The following is a 23,891-nucleotide window of genomic DNA, read 5'->3' as shown; positions in this document are numbered from 1 at the left end:
TCTGATGAGAGGAATCAGGTTGTCCTTAAAAGATTGTCTGCACAGATCTTCTATTCCTTGACTCTCTTAACTGAGCACTGATAAAGCACATGACTGTATTTATACAAAATTACGTATTAATGATTTAGCAGGTCTGCCATTGGAACAAAAGTTTTTTTTAAATAGACATTATTTTGAAGAACAGCTTTAGGTTCATAGCAAAGTTGAACAGAAGGTACACAGATTTCCCATATGCCCACTGTCCCCAAGTCTGCATAGACCCCATTATCAATACCCCATACCAGAGTAGCACACTTGTTACAACTGATAAGCCTACCTTGATACATCAGAAACACCCAAAGTTCACAGTTTATATTATGGTTCACTCTGGATGTTGTACATTTTGTGGGTTTAGACAAATGTGTAATGACATATATTCATCATTATAGAAGTATCACAAAGTATTTTCACTGTCCAAGCAATCCTCTGTGCCTCTCCTAGTCATCCTTCCTCTCTGACAACCTTTGGCAACCACTGATCTTTTTACAGTTTTCAAAATGTTTTGCCTTTTCCAACATGTCATACAGTTGGAATCATGGATTATGTAGCCCTTTTAATAGTATGCCTTCAAGATTCCCCCATGTCTTTTCATGGCTTAATAACGCATTTCCTTTTGGTGCTGAATAGTATTGCATTGTATAGATGTACTATAGTTTATTTATTCGTACTGCCGAAACTACAGGACATCTTGGTTACTTCTAAGTTTTGGCAATTGAATAAAGCTGCTGTAAGCATCCATGTGCAAGCTTTTGTTTGGACATAAGGAACACAACTCTTTAAAGTTATAAAATATATTGATTTTTTTTTCATTTTACAAATACTACATACATCTTGTGTATTTGAAGATTAAAAAAATGGGGGAAAATGCAGGGAAGTGAATAAAAGTTCCCTATAATCTTATCACCAGAACTTTCTAGCATTAATATTTGGTACATTTCCTTCCTTTGTTTTTGAGTACATTATACATATGCATACATATAGACATATGTTCTAATATGATGGAAAGTAAGCCTGTTTCAGAGGACTTGCCCATGTCATTGTTCTTTAGAACATAATTTTTATTTTCTGTATAAGAGTTTTTCACATGCATATACCATAATTAATAAATCCATCCCAAACATGTTCACTTCTACAATTTATGCCATTATGAGCAGCCTTTTAACTGAAGTTTTATCTGCACTTCTGCTTATTATAATAATTTCATGTACATGAAATTATGAGTTCAGAAATAAAAATGTTTTTAAAGGTTTTGATGTGTCTTGCCAAATCACATTCTGTAAATACTCTGCCAATTTACATTCCACCAGGACCTAATGAAAGGACCAATCTAACTGCTTTTTTGAATCTACTACTTAACTATTTATTCCTTCCCCTCTGATTTTGAAAAATTCATGGCTTTATTGAGCTATAATTTATATAGCATAAAGTTCAGCTGTTTAAAGTATGTAATTCATTAGTTTTTAGTATTCCTATCTCAGCTTTTTTGTTCATTTGTTTTTAACAACATGAGTTTAAAAACCTTTAAAATCCTAGAAAATAGAAGGCCTGACACAGAGTGGCAGAAGGTTGCACTGTCAGCAGTGCAAATGAATTTAGCAGGATGACAGAATAAAAAATGCATAGAAAACAAATATATACAAAACATGCACATAAACAAATATATATTTATATATAGAAGAATATATAAACATGGTTATAACTGCAAAGTTATAACTTTGCAGTTATAACCATTTAGAATTTGTAAGGATAATCTACTTAAAATAGCAAGGTAAAAACAGAACAACTAAGTTCAATATCTTTAGAACCTAGTGTAAGAATATTAGAATACTTTAACTTATGATTTACTTATTTTTTTAAAAATATATTGTAAAGGCTTTCTTATTTATTAGAAATAAAAAGACATTTTAGGTGCTTGAATCAGAAAACAATATTGTGTGTGTGTGTGTGTGTGTGTGTGTGTGTGTGTATAAATTGCACATGAATTAATTTGTGAGATTAACACAATGGTAAACATAATTTCTGCATTATGTCATAATTATTATAATCATAATTATTATTATGTTGGCTCTTATGAAACTAATTCTAAGGTTCATTTGGGAGAATGAGCAAGTGAAAATTTCCAAGAAAATATTTTAAAAAAAAAATAAGGTTAGTTATATTGCAAATATTAAAGCCCATTATGAAGTTATAGTAAATTATACTGTATGTTACTTATAGAAAATCAAAAGCTGAATTAATGAATTAATAACAGTGGCACTAGTTATTAGAAGCATCAAAGTAATTCTTTGAATTTGACTCTAGTGATTCAACTTAAGCATTTGTTTATAGCTCTGAGATAGACTTTAATATAGAGTATTACTTTCTATTTGATGAAGTTGGTACTGCACATCTGAGGTTAGGGAAAGAGTTATTTAGTAAATTATCATAGAATCGTTATCAATTTAGAAACAAAAAATAAAATTGGATCATTATCTTAATACCACATAGCAAAGGAAGGTTGAAGTAGATGAAAAGGTTACATTTTAAGTAAAACTTTTATTTGAAACAAGTTTCAGATTATAAATATAATGAAAAACCATAAAGAAACAATGTATTTTATTACATAAAGTGGAACTTCTGCATATCAGAAAAGTAAATACAGTAAAAAAAAAGGTTAATAACAAAATTGACACAATTTCTGAAAGACTAGATAACACTAAAATGTAAAACAAACAAAAAATCAATTAAATAGCCTAGTATAACATTAATTGGGAAACACTAATTGGACAAAGGACAGAAGAAACTCAGATGGCTTCTAACCACATATAAATTAGTTTGGATTCAGTGTAAATTAAAACAATAATGACAGCTTTTCCATGTATTTGTTAACTAAGGTTTATAATTATGATAATAAAATTGAGAAAGATACTGTCAAATGGTGACTCTCAAACCCAGCTGAAGGGTGTATAGAATGTTATAACCTTTCTGAATGTAAATTTGATATTCTGTTTTGAGAGCCATATGCTACTCAATTGGCAAATGTTCCTTTTGTTCATGTACAAAGATAGTGATTGATGACAGAGATACACTTAAGTCTTGATCCCTGGTCTCCTGGAATTGGTAGTCTACCTGCAAAAGGGCCTTTTATTCAGTGGTTCCACATATTAAAATAAACTCTAAGGGAATAATCACCATGGTATTATTTGTAATAGCAAAATAATGGAATCAATTTAAATGCCCAATAGTGCAGAAAAAGATAAGTATGATACATTCCTTATGACGTTTTTACAGTCATTGGAAATCATACTTAGGAAAAATATTTTTAAACATTCGATTTAAGCATGGTCCAATGTTTAATGAAACAAGTGGAATCCAAATGAATGTATATGATATAGTTTCAGTGTTAAAACATTTCTGTCTCTACTTATCAAAATGTATGTCAAGGGACACCTGAGTGACTCAGTGGGTTAAAACCTTTGCCTTTTGTTCTGGTCATGATCTTACGGTCCTGGGATCGAGCCCTGCATCAGGCTCTCAGCTCAGCAGGGACTCTGCTTCCTCCTCTCTCTCTCTTTGCCTGCCTCTCTGCCTACTTGTGATCTCTGTCGAATAAATAAAATCTTAAAAAAAAGTTTTTTAAATGTATGTCAAGATTAAAAAAAATTACCAAAATTTTAAGACTGGATGATCTCCTTGATGTGTTTTAGTGCATCAGTTTATTAATTTCCTTATTTACAGAGTTAGGAAATATCAGAGCTCTTTATGTCATAAAATTCTTCCAAGAAATAAATAAATGAAATGAAGTGATCATTAAGTGCATACTACAAACATTGGTCTGTAGAAACTATTCTATGATTTTAAAGTAATAATAAAAATTCTTTTTATTATTACTTTAATTGTTACCTTTTAAAAATGTAGAGTGGCTGCTCTGTTTCATTACACCCAGCATGGGTTCTTATTTCAGCTCTAGCTTTATGATATATATATATATATGAATATATATACATATAGAAAAAAATATATATATAGTGGATTCTATATATAATATATACTCTGGATTCTATAAATATATAAATATATATATACATTTCATAAAGCTATATATATTTATGTATTTTTATCCATTATTATGAAAGTAACTCTTCTGGTTTTGGAGACATTTAGGTTATTATTCTTAGTTTTTGACGGTGTGGTTAGTTTTCATCTTTTTCTCTCACATTCTGTGTCTTTTTGCAAAAGAAAGAGAAGTTAGGGGCTTTTATGTCTAGGCTACTAGACAAAGATATTTAAATTCCTCTTGATTGTATATAAACCATATAAAACTCTAATTCATTAATCTTCACTGACTAAAATATCAACACTAGCAAGTCCAGTGTCTCTGGTCTTTCCAGCTAGCTACCATCTGGGCCAATCTGTGAATAGCCTGAGGTTGTTCCATAGTCATTTCCTGCACCAGATTTCTTAATATTCTAAGGAAATTTATCTCAGAACTTCTCAGGAACTCTTGCTGACCAGGTACCAGGTCAGATCTTCTGTATGCTATCCAGCAAGCTGCTCTCCAGAGCAAATCTAGTGAGCAGAGAGGTAGGCTAACTATCTGAAGAACCCATTGCCAGTTTTCAAATTCACATCATTCAAGTTGGCTTTTTGTTGCCTAGTAATATGGAAGCAAAAGGATGTGCCTAGGAAGAAAATGTTCCTTTTTATATGCTGGAGAATTTAGAAAAAAAAAAAAAAAAAAAGAAGTTCCATTTTCTTTTTCGTGCAAATCAAAATCTATTTAAATCATAAGCTCTGAGATCCATTTTAAACTTACGGTTACATCAGGAAATTATATCTCTTCCTAATTTGAATTTAATGTAAACTGATTTTTAATTGTTTCCTATAACCATGAGTAACAGATATTTTTGAACATTGCATGGTAAAAATCAGCAAATATGTCAGACAAAGCACAACATTAAAGGAAATACCACAGCATATGTTGACAGTTATAGAAGAATTGCTGCTGTTTTCACCCTTCACACCAGAATAATTTTTTCAATATTTACCTCCCATGCGTAGAGAGGGAAACATATGGGGCTTTACATAATCATAAGCATAAACAGGTGGCTACTTAGGTACATTTAATTTGTAGGCAACAGCAATACTGAAAAACGCAATCAGCACCACATGGCTCCCCAACTCCTTCCACTAACATTCCATTAGCAAAATTAAGATCATTAAAATAGAGGGAGGGTATACTCCTCAGTCAGTTGGCTTCAACTACCTTTCAGGGCCATGAATAAAACACACTTTCAAAAATGCCTTGGCATTTTGCTGTTTCTTTTGTTCAAGGGAACTTCAGTAGCTGTGTATAATGTATACTTTATGAATAACTACAAGCAGCACAATATTTGCATTTAAAATGTGCTTATATCTCCCTATAATCTGCTCATTATGGACATAAAATTATGGTGGTTAAATTCTAAGCAATTTATCAAAGCATGGGGTTAGACAAGCTCTTCAGAGCAAAAGCAGTCCACCCTAAGAGGTCACCTAAGGCTGATTTCCATATTCTAGCATTCTGACAAAATCTGTAGACATGATTGTTGCTAGGATTTTTTGCTCAGTCTGTGTCAGATGCTACATTGTGGATTCTATATATTTTGTCTCATCTGATTTGATCCAGATTGGAATATTTATTTTGTCCTCTTTGGCCCTGTAAATACTGATCTCTCTGACCTTCTAACCATCCCACAAAGGATTAGAATTCTAGAGTAAAAGAAAATAAAGAGAAAGAATAATTGTTTATTATTTTGCTTTTTTGGTGTTTGCTATGTGTACGTGTGAAGTACTGTGTAAGCATGTCACATGTATCAACTCCTTTAATCATCACATTGACTTTATGAGGTAGATGATATAACTTTCTCCATTATGCAGAGAAGGAAATTAATTGTGGCCCTGGGGGGTGTAAGTTTTTGAGTTTACACAGTGATGAAAGAACTAAAGCCAGAATTAAACCTAGACTGTTGAAATGAACAATTAACATTTTTAAAAGCCACTCCATTTTACTATTGAGATAGTTGTGTATTGCTTGTCCTGAAAATTCTACTGCCTAAAGTCACCCAAAGCCAGGAATAATAAATGTGCAGTATTTCTGAAAAATTTCCTAAAAAAGCCTACTGAGAGACTTTAGGGTGGCTGAGGTCTGTGGCGGTTCTTCCCAGTCCTGATGCCTCTGTGTGTCTTCCTAGAATACAAGGGGCAATGCCCTGCACAGTCCAGGGAGCTGTGGTTACTCATCTTCGGTGGTTGGTGGAGAGAAAGCTTTATCATGAACAACTGCGTATGACACATTTGTTAATAACCCAAGATTATAATAGAGCTTTAGGCATAGACATCAGTTATATCACTTGATTTCAAGGTCTAACATTATTAATGTAAATTGTTAACCCAAATATATTGAATATTACATAGTCACTCCTTTCAAGGAGTTTAAGTGTTAATGGGAAAAAGACATTTTTGTTTGTTTGCTTTTTCTTTTTTCTTTTTCAAAGATTTTATTTATTTATTTGACAGAGAGAGATCACAAGTAGGCAGAGAAACAGGCAGGGGGGTGGGGGAAAGCAGGCTCCCCGCTGAGCAGAGAGCCCGATGTGGGGCTTGATTCCAGGACCCTGGGATCAGGACCTCAGCCAAAGGCAGAGGCTTAACCCACTGAGCCACTCAGATGCCCCCAAACTGAGGGTTTTATTTTTTTTTAAGATTTTTATTTATTTATTTGACAGACTGAGATCACAAGCAGGCAGAGAGGCAGGCAGAGAGAGGAGGAAGCAGGCTCTCCGCAGAGTAGAGAGCCCGATGTGGGGCTCGATATCAGGATGCTGGGATCATGACCTGAGCTGAAGGCAGAGGCTTCAACCCACTGAGCCACCCAAGCGCCTCTCTTTTTTCTTTTTCTTTTTTTTTTTTAATGCAAAGTTTGAACCAAAAAGGTAAAGATGAATCGAAAGCTTTTATGATTTATTCTTTTTATCTCCAGGTAAAAGAACTATTAATAGCTAATAGCTATTATAGACAATTCTGATCCCATTGTAAATGTAAAGACGTTCAAATACAGGAATTCTACAGTCTCACTTAATCTCCTCTAACATTTAACAGATGCAGTTGCCATCTTTGATATGACTCCTGCCTTCCCAAAGACTCAGTAAATTATTAGGCCAAATTTTCTTATCATGAACTTTAATTTTCCTTAACATTTCTTGTTTCTGCTGTTCTATCAAGACTCTTCTGTCTTATTCTATGAAGATTTTTGGAGTCATTCATTTGTTGAAGATGTTTAATAATCCCATAATTGATTTTGAGAAATCTGGAGCACTTTCTCACAATTTGGACATTATTATTATTATTATTATTACTATTATTATATATCTCAATACTTTGCTCAAGGATTATGATTTTTTGCCTTGATAAGATATTTCATGCACCCCATTTCAGTTTGAAGTTGATCAAAGATGCTTGACCTAGAGTTTCTCATGGAAATGTTGGATTTGGGGTAGTCTCGAAAAAGGTAGTTTTTGTAGGATATGCTGGCCTAAAAAATGTCTTGAAAACATGACAAAATGATAGAAAAGCCACAGGAGGCATGAGAAATGGGAAATCTATTTAGATACATTTAAAATAACAAGGATGTTAAGAATTTGATTGCAGGAGAGAGTGCAGTTACAATTTTTAAAGAAGCGGAAGCACACAACCACAAAAATAAGTGAGATGCACTTTGCATCATTGGCAGAGAGGAAGACACATAATCAAATGTGTAGTGGTTTGATTTATCTCCAAATCTTCTTCTTCATATAGCTTAGTTAATTAGAAATTTTTGAACATGCATCTCAAATATCTATGTATTTATTCAAAATTGTGTGTGCATCTTTGACATATATATCTTTACTTCCAACTTAAAGGCAAATTTCTTTGTGATGATCATGGAAATGAACCTGCTTTTTGATAACTTTGAGACGTTAAAGAAGTTTCAGCCACTTTTTATGTATCATTAGACTATCGTATCCTTGTTTTACCTCATAATATGGCTGAAGAAAAGTTTTGAGTGAGAGTAGAAATGTCAATCAACTCTTTCATTTCTTTGTTGCTCACCTGTGTTATATTGTTATTTTCAATACATGGGTTCTTGGCAGGTAATGCTTAAAGGCATTTATCAATTTTGTCTGAATTACTTTATTTAAAAACTATGATAATGTATTCTGAAAACCTACTTAAATATGGCCGCACGACCTGCCACACACTGGAAGTACATGAGCCCGTGAGGCAGCCCTGTCAACTCCCCACTTTGTGTAGTCCCCACACCTCTCTCAGAGGCCTCACCTGCATCTCCAGGTGCCTGCCCATCTGACACATGGACAGATGAAACTAGTGCCAATCAACATCTTAAATATCAGGAAAGTCCATTTTCTTATGTTGCTTGATTTAAAAAGCTCAAAGATTTTCTGCACCTAAAAGGAAGGAACCCTCTTCGTTAGCTAATGAAAGGCTAGACAAACAGTTTATAATTTATAATAATAATGGAAGATTGAAATGTGTAACTGTGATCAAGCCCTTGAACTTTAGAGACAAAAAAACCTACTATGTATCTTGTGAGCCATGGAGAGATAGAGGATTTATGGCATCTTTTCAAACTTTCATATCCTTTTATCTGTGAAATATATGTATTTTATTTGTAGCTACCTCACACTGCAATTTTGATAAATATACATATACATTTCCAGCATATTCTAAGATGCATATTTTAATAATCCTATTTTTGTTTTTTCACTATTTTTTAGTTTTTTTTTTATCATAGTAAGTGTACTGTTCAATCTCCATCAGCCTTTTTCCTCATTGCCCCACTGACCTCCCCTCTGCTAACAATCAGTTTGTTCTCTATAGTTTAGAGTCTGTTTTATGACATCTGTCTCTTTCTCTCTTTGTTCCTTTACTCATATGTTTTGTTTCTTAAATTCCACATATAAATGAAATCGTATGGTATTTGTCTTTCTCTGGATGACTTATTTTGCTTAGCCTTATACTCTCTAGCTCTATCCATGTTGCTGCAAATGGCAAGATTTCACTTTTTTAGGGCTGAATAACATATGTGTGTGTGTGTGTGTACGTGCACACACACACATACACACGCACATACCACACCTTCTTTATCTGCTCATCTATCAGTGGACACTTGGGCTGCTTCCATAATTTGGCTATTGTAAATAGTGCTATAAACATAGGGATGCATGTAAATGCATGTAAACATAGGGATGCCTTTGAATGAGTATTTTTGTATTTTTGAGGTGAATACCCAGTAGTGCAATTCCTGGATCATAAGGTAGTTCCATTTTTTTATTTTTGAGGAATGTCCATATAGTCTTCCACAGTGGATGCACCGGTTTGCATTCCCATCAACAATGAAAGAAAGTTCCTCTTTCTCCACATCCTCCCAACACTTTTGTTTCTTGTGTTTTTAATTTAAGCCATTCTGACAAGTGTGACAGCTTATTGTAGTTTTGATTTGCATTTCCCTGATGATGAGTGATATTGAGTATCTTTTCATGTGTGTTTTGACCATCTGTATGTTTTCTTTGGACAAGTGTCAATTCATGTCTTCTGCCTATTTTTAACTGGATTATTTGTACTTTGGGTGCTGAGTTGTTTAAGTTTTTTTTTTAATGTATTTTAGATACTAACCCTTTATCAGATATGTCATTTGCACATATTTTCTCCCATTCAGTAGTTTGCCTTTAAGGTATGTTGATTATTTACTCTGCTGTGCAGAAACTTCTTCTATTGATGTAATTCCAATAGTTTATTTTTGCTTTTATTTCAGGAGACATACCTAGACAAACATTGGTATAGCCAATGTCAGAGACGTTACTGCCTGTACACTTGTCAAGGGTTTTTACGGTGTCAAGTCTCACTTTTAAGTCTTTAATCCATTTTGAGTTTATTTTTGTGTATGGTGAAAGAAAGTGGTCAAGTTTCATTCTTCTGCATGTTGCTGTCCAGTTTTCCTAACACCATTTGTTGAAGAGACTGTCTTTTTTCCATTGTATATTCATTCCTCTTTCATTGAAGATTAATTGACCATATAACTGTGGACTTTATTTCTGGGTTTTCTGTTTTGTTTCATTGATCTATGTATCTATTTTTATGCCAGTATGATATTGTTTTAATTATTACTGCTTTGTAATATAACTTGAAGTCTAGAATTGTAATACCTACAGTTTTGCTTTTCTTTTTCAAGGCTGCTTTGGCTATTTGAGGTCTTTTATTGCTCCATGCAAATTTTAGGATTGTTTGTTCTAGTTCTGTGATAAATGCACATTGGTATTTTGATAGGGATTGCATTAAATGTGTAGATTGCTTTGGGTAGTATAGACATTTTCACAATAATTGTTCTTCCAACCCATGAGCATGGGACATCTTTCCATCTTTTCTGTATCATCTTGAATTTCTCTTATCAGCATTTGATAATTTTCAGAGTATAGGTCTTTCACTTCTTTGGTTACCTTTCTTTCTCCTCAATTACAGTATTGTGATCATTTTGATGATGTATGTGTAAAATGTGAATAATAAAATTTACATGTCTGTATGCAGTCTTTTGAGGCCTTTCTCACATGTGGCAATATATATTGCTTTTTATCCTTTCAGCTAAGCACATATAAACACCACTGTCCTGTGAATTCCCTTTTCTACCTCTTAAACATCTGGTTAGTGGGGACTCAAGGATTCCAGTGAGTCAATGCATGTAACTTTGTACATAACATAGGTATATTACTGTATACAACAACAATCTGGTGCTACTGTTTTGTCCTTGGCATTCTTAGGTGTTGCCTGATTCCTCTCCTCTGTCATAGCACAGTTGTATTATGTTCTATGAATAGTGAGATTTCAGTTAGGGGTATTGCCTATGGCTTTTATCCTGTCATCCAATGTGAAAAATGTGTACGTATTTCATACTTGACTCTTACCACTTACCTCTCAACAGATCATCGAGCTTAACTTTAACAAAATAAATAGTGTTTTTGTGTGAATGGGAAAAAGATTTATGACTGTTAGTGAATGTTACTTTTTATCTCTTGGATATTCCCAGGAAGAGGGAACCATAGGATTTGGAATTGGGGATGTAGCAATTAACAACTAGGACACATCCAAGCTTTTACAAAACAGACTGATTATTTACCCTGTGTTGGGCTATTACTTTCAGAGAATTAGTAGGCAAAGTTCACTTATCTCAGAGATGGAGGGAATATTTTTGGTTGGAACTAGGAAAGCAAGGCAGGCTAGATATTATCCTATGAAAATGATTGTAAAATCATCATGATGATCTTATGTTTTATATTTTAAAGAATATTGTCGGGGTGCTTGGCTGGCTCAGTTGGTGGAGCATGTAACTCTTGATCTCTGAGTCATAAGTTCAAGCCCCACATTGGACAGGAAGTCTACTTAAAAAAATTGTTTAAAAATAAAAATAATTTTAAAATAATGTGATATACAGTTAGAAATTTTAATTTTTAAAATTACTCCCTATTTGGGTGGGAATTGATGAGATTTTTAAAAAGGTAGAAAAAAATCTGATGAGCATAAATTATGCACAATGAATCAGGAAATTACTCTTGTTCTTACACTGGAGGCTCTGGAAAGGCTGATAAATGCAAAGGGAGAACGGGTAATGAGATCCATATACATATCTTGTGAACGAGAACAAACATGTTTTCCTGAGCAATGTCCTTGTGAGTTATGTGCAGGATGGGGAGACAGCCTAGTATGGTGGTAAGAACATAAAACTTGGATGCCAAAGGTCTGATTTGAGATCCTAGAGCCATGGCAATGAAAATCGTGACCATTTTAGATCCTTCAGTGATAACATTTGTTATATTGTCCTTAAAAGATCATTGTCAGGATAAATGATGCATGAAAAAAATTTTCAATCTTGTGAATTTCCATACAAATTTCAGTTGTTACTACTATTAAATTGGCAGATCATTAAGAATTCGCTAAAATTATAATGTTTTCAAAAACTTAAGATTCAGAGATAAGATCTTAAAGACTAAATTCACTCATCAGTTAATTTTCAATAGATGTGTGTGTATACACACACACATGCACACACACACACACACACACATATATATATATGAATGTTCATATATATGAACATTAGTTTGTATAGTATCAAATGGCTGTTTAGAAGGATAAACTCTGGATTGGTAGCAATAGTAGAAGAAGAAATAAGTTAATCAAAGATATTGTCCTATGTCTACCACTTAGTATGTTAAACTGTATACTTAATCATCTTCTAAGGAAAAACACACAGGTTCATAGATAGATTTTTCTTGCAATAGAGACATCCAACAAGACAGCTCTGAAGTATTTGATTAACTTGAAATAAATGGTGGCCCTTAGGATTTCAGGTTTTTCTGCTTTGTAACATTTTAGGTCTGTTATTACCTTAGGTGAACACAATTCCCCAAGAAAGAAGATGCTGAATTAATTCTTCTATGACTTATGTCATCAATATATCTAGAAAAAGAATAAAACTATGTGCCTCTACCATTTACGAGATTCTAGGTAGCTTTTTTAAAAAAACATTTCACAAAAACTGATCAATTTTATATACCCTGATAATGAGTGTAGGCTCTTAGAAACAAATCTTCACATACAGACAAATGAGATAAAACATAGGTATGCACATGCACACATACACACAAATTCATTTATTAGCAGAGTTCAAGAATATTCTCTTATTGGATTTTCCCTGATACAAGATCTAATAAAATAAGAAGCTCTCTCAAAGCAAATATTTCCTTGCTTCACTGTCTTAAAACACACCATACAGTGAGTGAACCCTAGTCAAATTTCTAAAGCTTTTCAGGACATATTGCGTATACTACCTTACTTTTTGCCAGGATTGCATCACTGGACTTTTTCAGGATGTTTATGTCTAAAAATAACCCAAATCCTTTTTTTGTTTTGGCAAAGATTAGCTACAAAAATAACTGATCATTTGTGTAGTAACCCATAATAGACATGAGACAATATAATCTGTTAATAATGATTTAATATGTAGATAAATTTAATTGGAATATATTTGTTGAGTAAACTAATAAATGGTTTTTCAAGCTATATTGAATTCTAGTAAGATTGTCTCATTGTCTAATGAGTATCTAGCAAGATAATCTATCTTCTTAATTCTTGCTAGGATATAATACTGTCATTCATTTACTTTTGTGTTAAGAGAGCAATTACCTACTTTTCTTCTTTGTTCTTATTTTCTCTGGAATTTATTAAAACCTCTTCAATAAAGTCATTTCTGAAAATGCCACAAAGCAGATGTGCCCATAAAATAAACATAATTGAAAGAGGAGAATTAAACATGCAAGCCTCAAAAGCTATATCTTAAACAGTAAAAATTAACACTGTATCAGTGATTATCCCAATAGTATTAGAAGAAAAAATTTCCAATAGTGAAACTATGGCAAAGTTAGAGAAGCAATGAAAAGAATGATATACCCCCAAGAGTATTCAATCAAGGGCAGCTGCCTAAACTGACATTTTTTAAAGGAGAGTTACATGGAGCACCAATATATCAGGGTATATTATCATTTATTAATGGATGATTCCCCAAGAGTTTACAACTAAATTTTCAAAATTCTACATGTTATATTCTCTTCTTAGGAGTTGCAAGGCATCTAGAGTTTCTGAGAAGTATTTAATTGGAAATATGTAGGTAAATACATATAACATAAAATTTACTTTTAAAAATGTACAATTCAATGTCATTAAGTACATTCACAAGGTTGTATAATCATCACCACTGTCTCCTTCCAAGTATATAACTCTGTGATTGTTAATTTGACCATGAAACAGTTTTCTTCTGGAATATCTTTTATTTTTTTGTATGTCGAGAAAATATACTTAGGGAAACGATGATCTAATCCAGTCCTCTCAATTTAAACATTGAAAATAGAAAATGTGATTTTAAGAGATTAAATGTCTTGCTGAAGATTATACAGGTCATTGGGATACAGTCAGTCAGTATTTCATTCATATTTCCCACTTCCAAGAACAGGACTTTTCTATTTCAAGGTGTTTTCCCCTCGTTTCCATTGGTGTTGCCTGAATCCAATGACCCAGTAACCTACAAATAATACATTACAATTTGACCTGAAAAAATCAGGACTAAAACAAATACATTACTTTTTAAAAGCTACATTGTACTTGTTTTATAACTCTCTCACTGTGGATTTCTTATGAGAACTTTCACTGTAAGAATTCTCTTTAATTTACATAATTCTTTTGTTCTTAGGTCTTTTTAAGATTGTGGCTGATAAAACTCCATACCTTACTATGGAAGAAATAACAAGGACCATTCACATTGGATCAAGTAGACTAGGGCATCCTTGCTTCTATCATCAGAAGGATCTAAAGCTAGACAATCTCATTGTAAAACATGGTGAGCAAATCATGCTCAACTCAGTTGAAGAGATCAGTGGAGAAGTAATGGTGAACTGTGGAGTGGTAAGGAATCAGCAGAATCACTCATTTACTTTGCCTTTGTCACAAGAAGGAGAATTCTATGAGTGTGAAGATGAACATATTTATACCCTAAAGGAGATTGTTGAATGGAAGATCCCAAAGAACAGAACACGAACTGTGAAGCTTACTGGTTTTTCAAATAAGTGGGACTTAACAAATCCATTCCCTAAAGGTTTTTATGGTGCTCTGGTTCTCAAGCCTGTTTATGAGATTCAAGGTGTGATGAAATGTAAGTATCCACTGAGAATGATGCTCTATGAGGGTGAGCACTGTGGGGTTTGGGAAGGAGGAAGACTTTAGTTTGAAGAATGTGACCCTGTCCCCAACTTGTCCTGTAAGACCGCTGAGAGTTAGATTCTCATCTGTAAATAAATAAACCGTGTATTTCGTGCAAAGGTCAAATTGAATATATATATATATATATATATATATATATATATATATATATAATTGTGTGGTGCTATCAAAATGTAAATACAGTAATTGGCAGGTGCAGACAGGTTAAACTACTAATTCATTTCTTTCACTGCCAGTTAAACATGGTCAGAAAAGAGCTACTTTTAAAGATAGAGTATATTTGGCTAGAAAGAGCCTTTCTTGTATGAAGGTGGTCAGCAAAGTGATAAGGATGCAAAGTTTCCTTAATATGTCCCTTACTGCTATTTTTGTAATAGCTTCCCCCCCCCCCCCCTAGCTACCCACCACTGGTCATAAATCTTACTAGCTAAGAGTCCCTCTGGCTCAAGGGAAAATGATGTGACAAATTAATTCACATATAAGTGTATTTTAATATATAATATTTATAGGATTATTTGTATTTAAAAATAGGAATAGCTGGAGAGACCATCCCAAAGGAATTAATACTTTGAATTTTCAAGATCATGGCACTAAGTGGGCAACCATGGAGCAAAGAGTTATGTAGGTAGTCAGAAGTCCTGGATTCTGACCCTGGGTCAGTAATTTAATAGTTGATGACTTCGGGTGAGCCATTTAAACTGTGACTTTGCAGAGGGGATGATGATATCTCTTTTGCCTACCTCTTAGAGTAGTTTTAAGAATGGAATAAGATTGTATTAAGGTACTGTGTATAACACTTGAGGAAAAAAAAGCAGTATGTAAAAATGTTTAGTCAAAGGTTATTCCTTGGATATGTCAAATTCTAATTATCTCTGCTCCTATAAATATTGTTGGTTGTTGGTCACTTACATAAATATGAAAAAACTGTTGCGAATCTTTGGGTCGTTTTAGAACTACATGTTAAATTTTGTTACATGTAAGTGATTTAGCCAGAAATTAATTAATTCATCTGAATTAAAGGTACAAGGAAGGAATTCCATTCAAGTAGTGATTATATTTTAATACTGCAAAAAATTGAGGCCACAGCATGATCATTTTTTAATATGACAAAAAATGGATGTCACAGCAAATTTTAGACCTCACATTAATGTTTTGTTAGCTGTCCCAAGATGTGTAATTGAAATTGATAATTGAGTTTTCCTCACTTTTCATAAAAAATGTATATAACATTTTCTCATTTTAAAATTTGTTAATTTTTAAAAACCATTGGCATCTCCTATCAAACAGCTGCAAATGTAGGCCAACTCAGAACCTAAGCATGTAAATAAGGTAGCTACTGCATTTTATGAATTTAGATTAGAGATCAACAAAGCCTTCTCTGAGGAAAAGGCATTTAAACTAAGACCTGGAAGATGAGTAGGAGGCAAAGAAAGAGGAGACAGCATTGAAGGAAGTAATAGCAATTTCTAGGAGAGCAAGTAAGCAAGATATTGGAGCTTTAGTATAGCTGGTGTGAGAAAAGAGAGGATAGGTTGAGACAAATATCAAAACATGCAACTGGGTAGTGGAATCAGCCATGGAGAGTCTTGACATACATGTTAAGGGATCCAAAGGGCAAATTAATAAAGGTTTCAGTGGAAGGGACAGGACAGAGGAATATAAGGAGGCCATTAGGTGTATGGCAGGGTATTGAGGGGTTAGCACAATAGTGATATCAGCAGGACACTTGTTCCTAATTGGTATTTAAGAAGTACAACCAACAAGATTTGGAGGTCTGTTGGAAGGAGGAAAGAAGTCAACCTGATCTGTAGGCTGCTGACTTGATCTACTAGTTAGATGATGATACAGTTTACTAAATATAAATATTGACAAATGAACAGGACATATTAACACAACTGTTTAGATGGACTTAGGTATGGTTTCATGCTAACCAAGGCTCCAGAAGAAGGCCTTTGGTTAAGCTAGCATCCTTTTCAAAATATTTTAGTCTAATTTCCATTCTTTAATGGTATTTAAATCAAATTTTGATTTCTTTTGGATCTTTACTTTTTTAGGGATTATTTTAGACATTAGTTCTTTTTGTATAGCAATTTCAGGACAGATGCTGTTATGGTACTGCTTTGCATGTGTACTGACTACAGAATATTCTCTGGAAATAGAGGACAGGTGTCCCAACACAAAAAATCCAATTTTAAAAATTACTGTTGTAGGCATTTTTCTTCTAAATATAAAATCTAGACTATTTTTTAAAAAATCAATTGTGGTCTTGTTTTACATTATTCTATCTTATATTAAAGATTCAAACTTGCCTTGAAGTCAACAGCATATTGCTTGCTAAGTTACTTTCCGATGGCCTGGAGTTCAGACATATTTGAAAACCCTCTTGTCTCAAGTCCTCCCTTTCTCAAGTGACAAGAAAAAGAATAGGTCTGAGGCAGGGATAGAAAATTTTAGAGAAACCTTAGGGGTAAAAGCAAGATGAAAAAGACTGAGAACTATGGGAAGCTTTGAAATATTGATTTGCTGAAAAGAGAACATAGTAAGTAAGTAAAGAAAAGAAGGAATATAACATATTCTACTCCTGGTGTTAGGTGTTTAATATGTTATTGATGTGAAAATTTAGGCATCATAAAAAAGTAGCAGGGCATGTTTACATGAAATATTAGTTCCTGGAAACTCTTGGTCATAATTCCCATTATAGGCCTGAAGTCCCTCTTAACTCTCACTATACATTTCATGATTTGTAAGACATTCTGTCTCTTCGGAAAATAGATATAAATAACCACCCAGGACCTTTAACTACTAGTCTCATGTAAGTCATAGTAAGATCTGTTTGTGTCTTTCATTGGAAGATAAAATTCATGTTAATGTGGCAAATGGAATACATAATATTTACAAATGAAAAACTGACTCATCTATTTAAAGTTGTCACTAAAAATCAGAAATCTTGCTTGTTAAAACTTCTTAATCGTCTTATGTTTTGATGTACAGATTGATAATTACTTTTCTCCTGATGAAAATTTCAAGAATCGAAAAAGCTGCATTTCGTTTTAGGTAAAAACGTCAATGCCTTCCAAAATTTAAGGGTACAGTTTTTGCTTAGATATATGACATAGCAACTCATTTATAAAATGAAGGTTGGAATCACACAAACAGAAAGGTGGTATCAGAAAAGCAGTATCTGAATTTTGAATAATACGTGATAAATAAATAGCAAAAAAACCCACAAAAACCAAAAAAACCACAACTAAAAAGCATTGGTTGTTTAGTATTCTGAGATGACTTCTTAATTTTTTTTAAGATTTTATTTGTTTATTTGACAGAGAGAGATCATAAGTAGGCAGAGAAGCAGACAGAGAGAGGTGGGGAAGCAGGCTCCCCACTGAGCAGAGAGCCCCAATGTGGGGCTCGATCCCAGGACTTTTGAGATCACAATCTGAGCCAAAGGCAGAGGCTTAACCCACTGAGCTACCCAGGTGCCCTCCTGAGATGACTTCTTTCTTTCATTTTATTTTAAAAAATAATCTCAATATTTATCAAAGTCAAAAAAGTCAAATAGTGGTAAAAGGATTTATAACAAAGTGATCCCTTGACCATTCCCAAATTTTCCCCACGTTCTGCTACTTTGAGGCAACTGCTTTAAATATTTTGTTTCTGCGTTTTTTGTATTTACATTTGAATTTCCAATGTCCATAATCCCAACCCCTTCTCCAAATAAGGTAAAGGTAGTGCAATTTTTCAAGGCATTGACTTTATATAGGATTTGAAGAACACTCATCCCCTTCATGAAGACTCCACCCTAGCAACCTCATCAAATTCTAGTCACCTCCCAAAGACCCCACCTCTTAATACCATTGCACTGGGGAGTAGGGTTTCTTTTTCTTTTTTCCTGGGGGCGGGGGTAGGGGTTGGGGGAGTAGGGTTTCAATATGTTTATACTGAGGGATGAAAACATTTAATCCATGATAAGGTTGTCTTGGGATTTCCCTTTAAAACCATCTGGGTGGTCCTGTTCTTTCACTGTGATGGCAGTTTTTAGTCTGGAAACTCAGATATTTCATTTCTTAGATAATTTCTTTGATAGTGTCCTTTCAACTTTTTTTTTTCTCTTTTCTCTTTCTGTAACTTCTGATCTTTTGTTGAAGTTCCCATTCTGATCTAGGACTATTTTCTTCCCTATTTTACATCTTTCTTGTCTTTGGTTTACCTTCAGGGAAAATTTCTTAACTACATTTCCAACTGTTTTAATGAATTTTTAATTTCACCTATCATATTTTTAATTTCCAAGAGTTATTTCTTACATCATTTTTTAAATGTTACTGTGTTCTTGTTTTAAGAATGCAATATCTTATCTCTCTGAGACAATTTTACAGTTTCTTAAAGTTTGCTTTGTTCCTTGCATTTTATCTGCCTGTTTGGGACGCCTGGATGGCTCAGTGGGTTAAGTGTCCCACTCTTAAATTTCAGCTCAGGTCATGATTTCAGGGTCGTCAGAGCCTTGAGTCAGGGTCCATGCTTGGCATAGAGCCCACTTAAGATTCTCTCTCTCCCTCCCCCTAAAAGGAAAAAAAGAAGTTTTGCTCTGTGTCACTCTTATTAACTCTTTTCCTCAATGCCTGGTGCTTATTGGCCATTTGTTCATATTTATATGTGGGACACTATTTTTTTTTTTAATTTACAAGTGAGGCATGTTTACATAATAGCCCTTTGTTTCTGAATTTTAGGTTTCATTTTGCCAGCTTTTGTTCTCAGAGCATTCCCTAAGTTCAGGCTCTAAGCCTTTCCTCTAGGACTTGCTCAGTTTCATCTGAGAAGAATCTTTCTGATACCTTGTGGGCCTTCTGAAACTTCTGTAGCTGAGTGGGGAAGTTGCTGAGGGTTTCACCATTTCCCCATAGGGTTAGACTTAACTCCTTTGCTCTCAGTCCCCCTGTTACTTCCCTGATTGCCTGTGCCTAGCTTCCAGATTCTATGACACTGCATCAACTGCTTCCTGCAAAGAGAGAAGTCATAGGCATGACCACTTGTCTTCCCCAGAATAAAGTTGGAGACCTGGAGTTAACCACGCATCAGACATTCAGATAGCCCCTTTGCCCTCTACATTCTCATTCACAGGTCATAGGAGCCTTATGTCTCCAATTTATGAGCCTTTTTGAAATCTCATGGGACAAGCTTTCCATTGTACTATGGCTTCTTAGGAACATAGGCTTTCCTTTTTCTTTTCTGCCTAATTTTTGACCCTTCTGCCATTTGTGCTCTACCTTCATTCCATGTAAGGGTTGTAGATGTCTTTTAGATTTACTGAATCTTATTCTCTTTTTTCTTTCTCTTTCTTCTTTTTGCCCTTATGCTAAATTTGAGAGAAAAAAGGGTTGGGGGGGGGTGCGTGGGTGGCTCCGTCGTTAGGCATCTGCCTTCGGCTGGGGTCATGGTCCTGGGGTCCTATGATCGAGCCCCACATTGGGCTCTCTGCAGGGCAAGAAGCCTGCTTCCCCTCTCCCACTCCACCTGCTTGTGTTCCCTCTTTCACTGTGTCTCTCTCCATCAAGCAAATAAATTAAAAATCTTAAAAAAAAAAAAGAGGGGGTTGGAAAGACACATATTTCACCTATAAACTCACTACTTACTTAAACTAGTCACAGCCCAAAACTTTTCCTGGACCTACAATAATCTTGAGAGAACTGGTTGCTAATTTTGTTAAAAGAGAAGTACAATTTATAAACAATATTTTTATTAAAAGATAATTTTCAGTAATTTATTAGCATATCAGAGTGAGTTTCTTATGTATTTATTTTTATATTCTCAATGCATGAGATAAGTAAATGTTCAATATTGAATAAATTGAATACATGACGGGCGCCTGGGTGGCTCAGTGGGTTAAGGCCTCTGCCTTCAGCCCAGATCATGATCTTGGGGTCCTAGGATCAAACCCTGCATGGAGCTCTGGGCTCAGCAGGGAGCCTGCTTCCCTCTCTCTCTCTGCCTACTTGTGATCTCTCTTTCTCTGTCAAATAAATGAAAATCTTTAAAAAAATTGAATACATGAAAAAAAATCGAATACATGAATTAATGAAGCAACTAAAATATCTGTTTTTGTATGCACACATACTGCATAGTACAAAGTTCCTATTTAGATAACAAGAAAAGTTTCCTGCCTCACTATATTCAGATATGATTTATTATGATAACATATTTATGAATTTAATAGCTAAGGAGAAAGAACATTCACTTCAGGGCACCAAAGTTGTATTGTTTATATTTGTATAACAGGTTCAATTTTTATTAGTGATGCTTTTCTTAATGTGCCTATGAAAATATTGTGACTTAACATGATATTTAGAACCAATGAATACTTTAGTCCACTTCCTTTTCATTTTCTTCCTTTAGGCAAGTAATCTTATTGATAGTAGAAATATCAAACAGTAAGCAGTATAAGGTACAATTTATATGTGTATTTATTTATTCTTATTCTACCAACTGTAAATATTTTACCAGTGTTCTCCAGGAAAACAGAAAATATTTATTACATTATATATAATTATATTGTATAATATAAACAAAATTACATATTAATTAATTTTAAGGACTTGACATATAATTATGGGGGCTATTAAGTTCAACGTTCATAGGACAGATTGGCAGGCTGTAAACTCAGGCAGAAGTTGATGCTCGAATTTGAGGCAACATTTTTTCTTCTCTGGGAAACTCCAATATTTGCTCTTAAAGCCTTCAAATGATTAGATGAGACTCACCTATGTTATCAAGTGTAACATCATTCACCCAAAGTCAACTGATTTAGATGTTAACCACATCTGCAAAATACCTTTGCAGAAACACCTAGAATAGTGTTTGATTAAGTGACTGGGTACTAAAGCCCAGTCAAGTTGATAGATAATAACCATCACAAACATCAGTGGAGAACCTTGTCGACGTGTGTCATCCAGGATAAGAAAATGGGTAGTCACGGCTCATAGCTTTTATAAATTAAATAAAAATATGAAAGGAAAACTATTATAAATAAGCCCATAGTAAATATAAGTATATTCATTTTAAGTGACTCTTAATTTCTGAGTGAAGATCGTGATGGTTTTTTTTTTTTTTTTCTGCTACAAATGTTAGAGAGCAACCCAAAAGGCACTTACTCTATTCATAAATACAAACAACAATAGAACCAGGGAAAAACTATCTAAGAAAATGAAATTGCTGGTATATTCTCTTAAGTTGAAATAAAGCTGAATAAATGGGAAAAAAAGATAATTCACAGAATATTCATAAAGAAAATTGAGACCAAATGGATGAACTATAAAGAAAATCTTAATTTAAAAGCCTAGAATAATGCAAAGTTTGGAAATTATTAATACATCTAATAATCACTATAAAAAGCATAATGTGATACAAAAATATAAACAAAACGATTCACTGAGCAATCAGAGATGAAAACACTTTTAAGAAAAATATAAGTATAATCTTGGAAAGTAAATGACAAAGAAATCAAACTTAGAGAGTGAAAATTTCCAACAAATAAAAGAATTATTATTATTATTTTTTTTTCAGCATATTAATTTTTTATTTTTTATAAACATATATTTTTATCCCCAGGGGTACAGGTCTGTGAATCACCAGGTTTACACACTTCACAGCACTCACCAAATCACATACCCTCCCCAATGTCCATAATCCCACCCCCTTCTCCCAAACCCCCTCCCCCCGGCAACCCTCAGTTTGTTTTGTGAGATTAAGAGTCACTTATGGTTTGTCTCCCTCCCAATCCCATCTTCTTTCATTTATTCCTCTACCCACTTAAGCCTCCATGTTGCATCACCACTTCCTCATATCAGGGAGATCATATGATAGTTGTCTTTCTCTGCTTGACTTATTTCGCTAAGCATGATACGCTCTAGTTCCATCCATGTTGTTGCAAATGGCAAGATTTCATTTCTTTTGATGGCTGCATAGTATTCCATTGTGTATATATACCACATCTTCTTGATCCATTCATCTGTTGATGGACATCTAGGTTCTTTCCATAGTTTGGCTATTGTGGACATTGCTGCTATAAACATTCGGGTGCATGTGTCCCTTTGGATCACTACATTTGTATCTTTAGGGTACATACCCAATAGTGCAATTGCTGGGTCATAGGGCAGTTCTATTTTCAACATTTTGAGGAACCTGCATGCTGTTTTCCAGAGTGGCTGCACCAGCTTGCATTCCCACCAACAGTGTAGGAGGGTTCCCCTTTCTCCGCATCCTCGCCAGCATCTGTCATTTCCTGACTTGTTGATTTTAGCCATTCTGACTGGTGTGAGGTGATATCGCATTGTGGTTTTGATTTGTATTTCCCTGATGCCGAGTGATATGGAGCACTTTTTCATGTGTCTGTTGGCCATCTGGATGTCTTCTTTGCAGAAATGTCTGTTCATGTCTTCTGCCCATTTCTTGATTGGATTATTTGTTCTTTGGGTGTTGAGTTTGCTAAGCTCTTTATAGATTCTGGACACTAGTCCTTTATCTGATATGTCGTTTGCAAATATCTTCTCCCATTCTGTCAGTTGTCTTTTGATTTTGTTAACTGTTTCCTTTGCTGTGCAAAAGCTTTTGATCTTGATGAAATCCCAGTAGTTCATTTTTTCCCTTGCTTCCCTTGCCTTTTGCGTTGTTCCTAGGAAGATGTTGCTGCGGCAGAGGTCGAAGAGGTTGCTGCCCGTGTTCTCCACTCCAAAACTGCTAGAACTTATACAGGAATTCAGTAAAGTGTCAGGATATAAAATCAATGCACAGAAATCAGTTGCATTTCTCTACACCAACAGCAAGACAGAAGAAAGAGATATTAAGGAGTCAATCCCATTTACAATTGCATCCAAAACCATAAGATACCTAGGAATAAACCTAACCAAAGAGACACAGAATCTATACTCAGAAAACTATAAAGTACTCATGAAAGAAATTGAGGAAGACACAAAGAAATGGAAAAATGTTCCATGCTCCTGGATTGGAAGAATAAATATTGT

The 23,891-nt window shown here is 34.2% G+C and overlaps 1 protein-coding gene across 1 annotated transcript in view; it reads left to right on the top strand.

Moving 5' to 3' along the window:
• THEMIS (thymocyte selection associated) overlaps positions 1–23,891 on the top strand; it is a 183,326-nt gene that overhangs the window by 65,761 nt on the left and 93,674 nt on the right. Inside the window, exon 3 of the mRNA XM_059399149.1 lies at positions 14,354–14,812. Within this exon, the coding sequence (XP_059255132.1) occupies positions 14,354–14,812 (459 nt within the window). The remainder of the gene's footprint in view (positions 1–14,353; positions 14,813–23,891) is intronic.

This window comes from Mustela nigripes, chromosome 5, assembly GCF_022355385.1.
Source record: "Mustela nigripes isolate SB6536 chromosome 5, MUSNIG.SB6536, whole genome shotgun sequence".
Taxonomy (NCBI): Eukaryota; Metazoa; Chordata; class Mammalia; order Carnivora; family Mustelidae; genus Mustela; species Mustela nigripes.
Note: the sequence above shows the minus strand (reverse complement) of the source record. Positions and strands in the feature narration are given on the sequence as shown.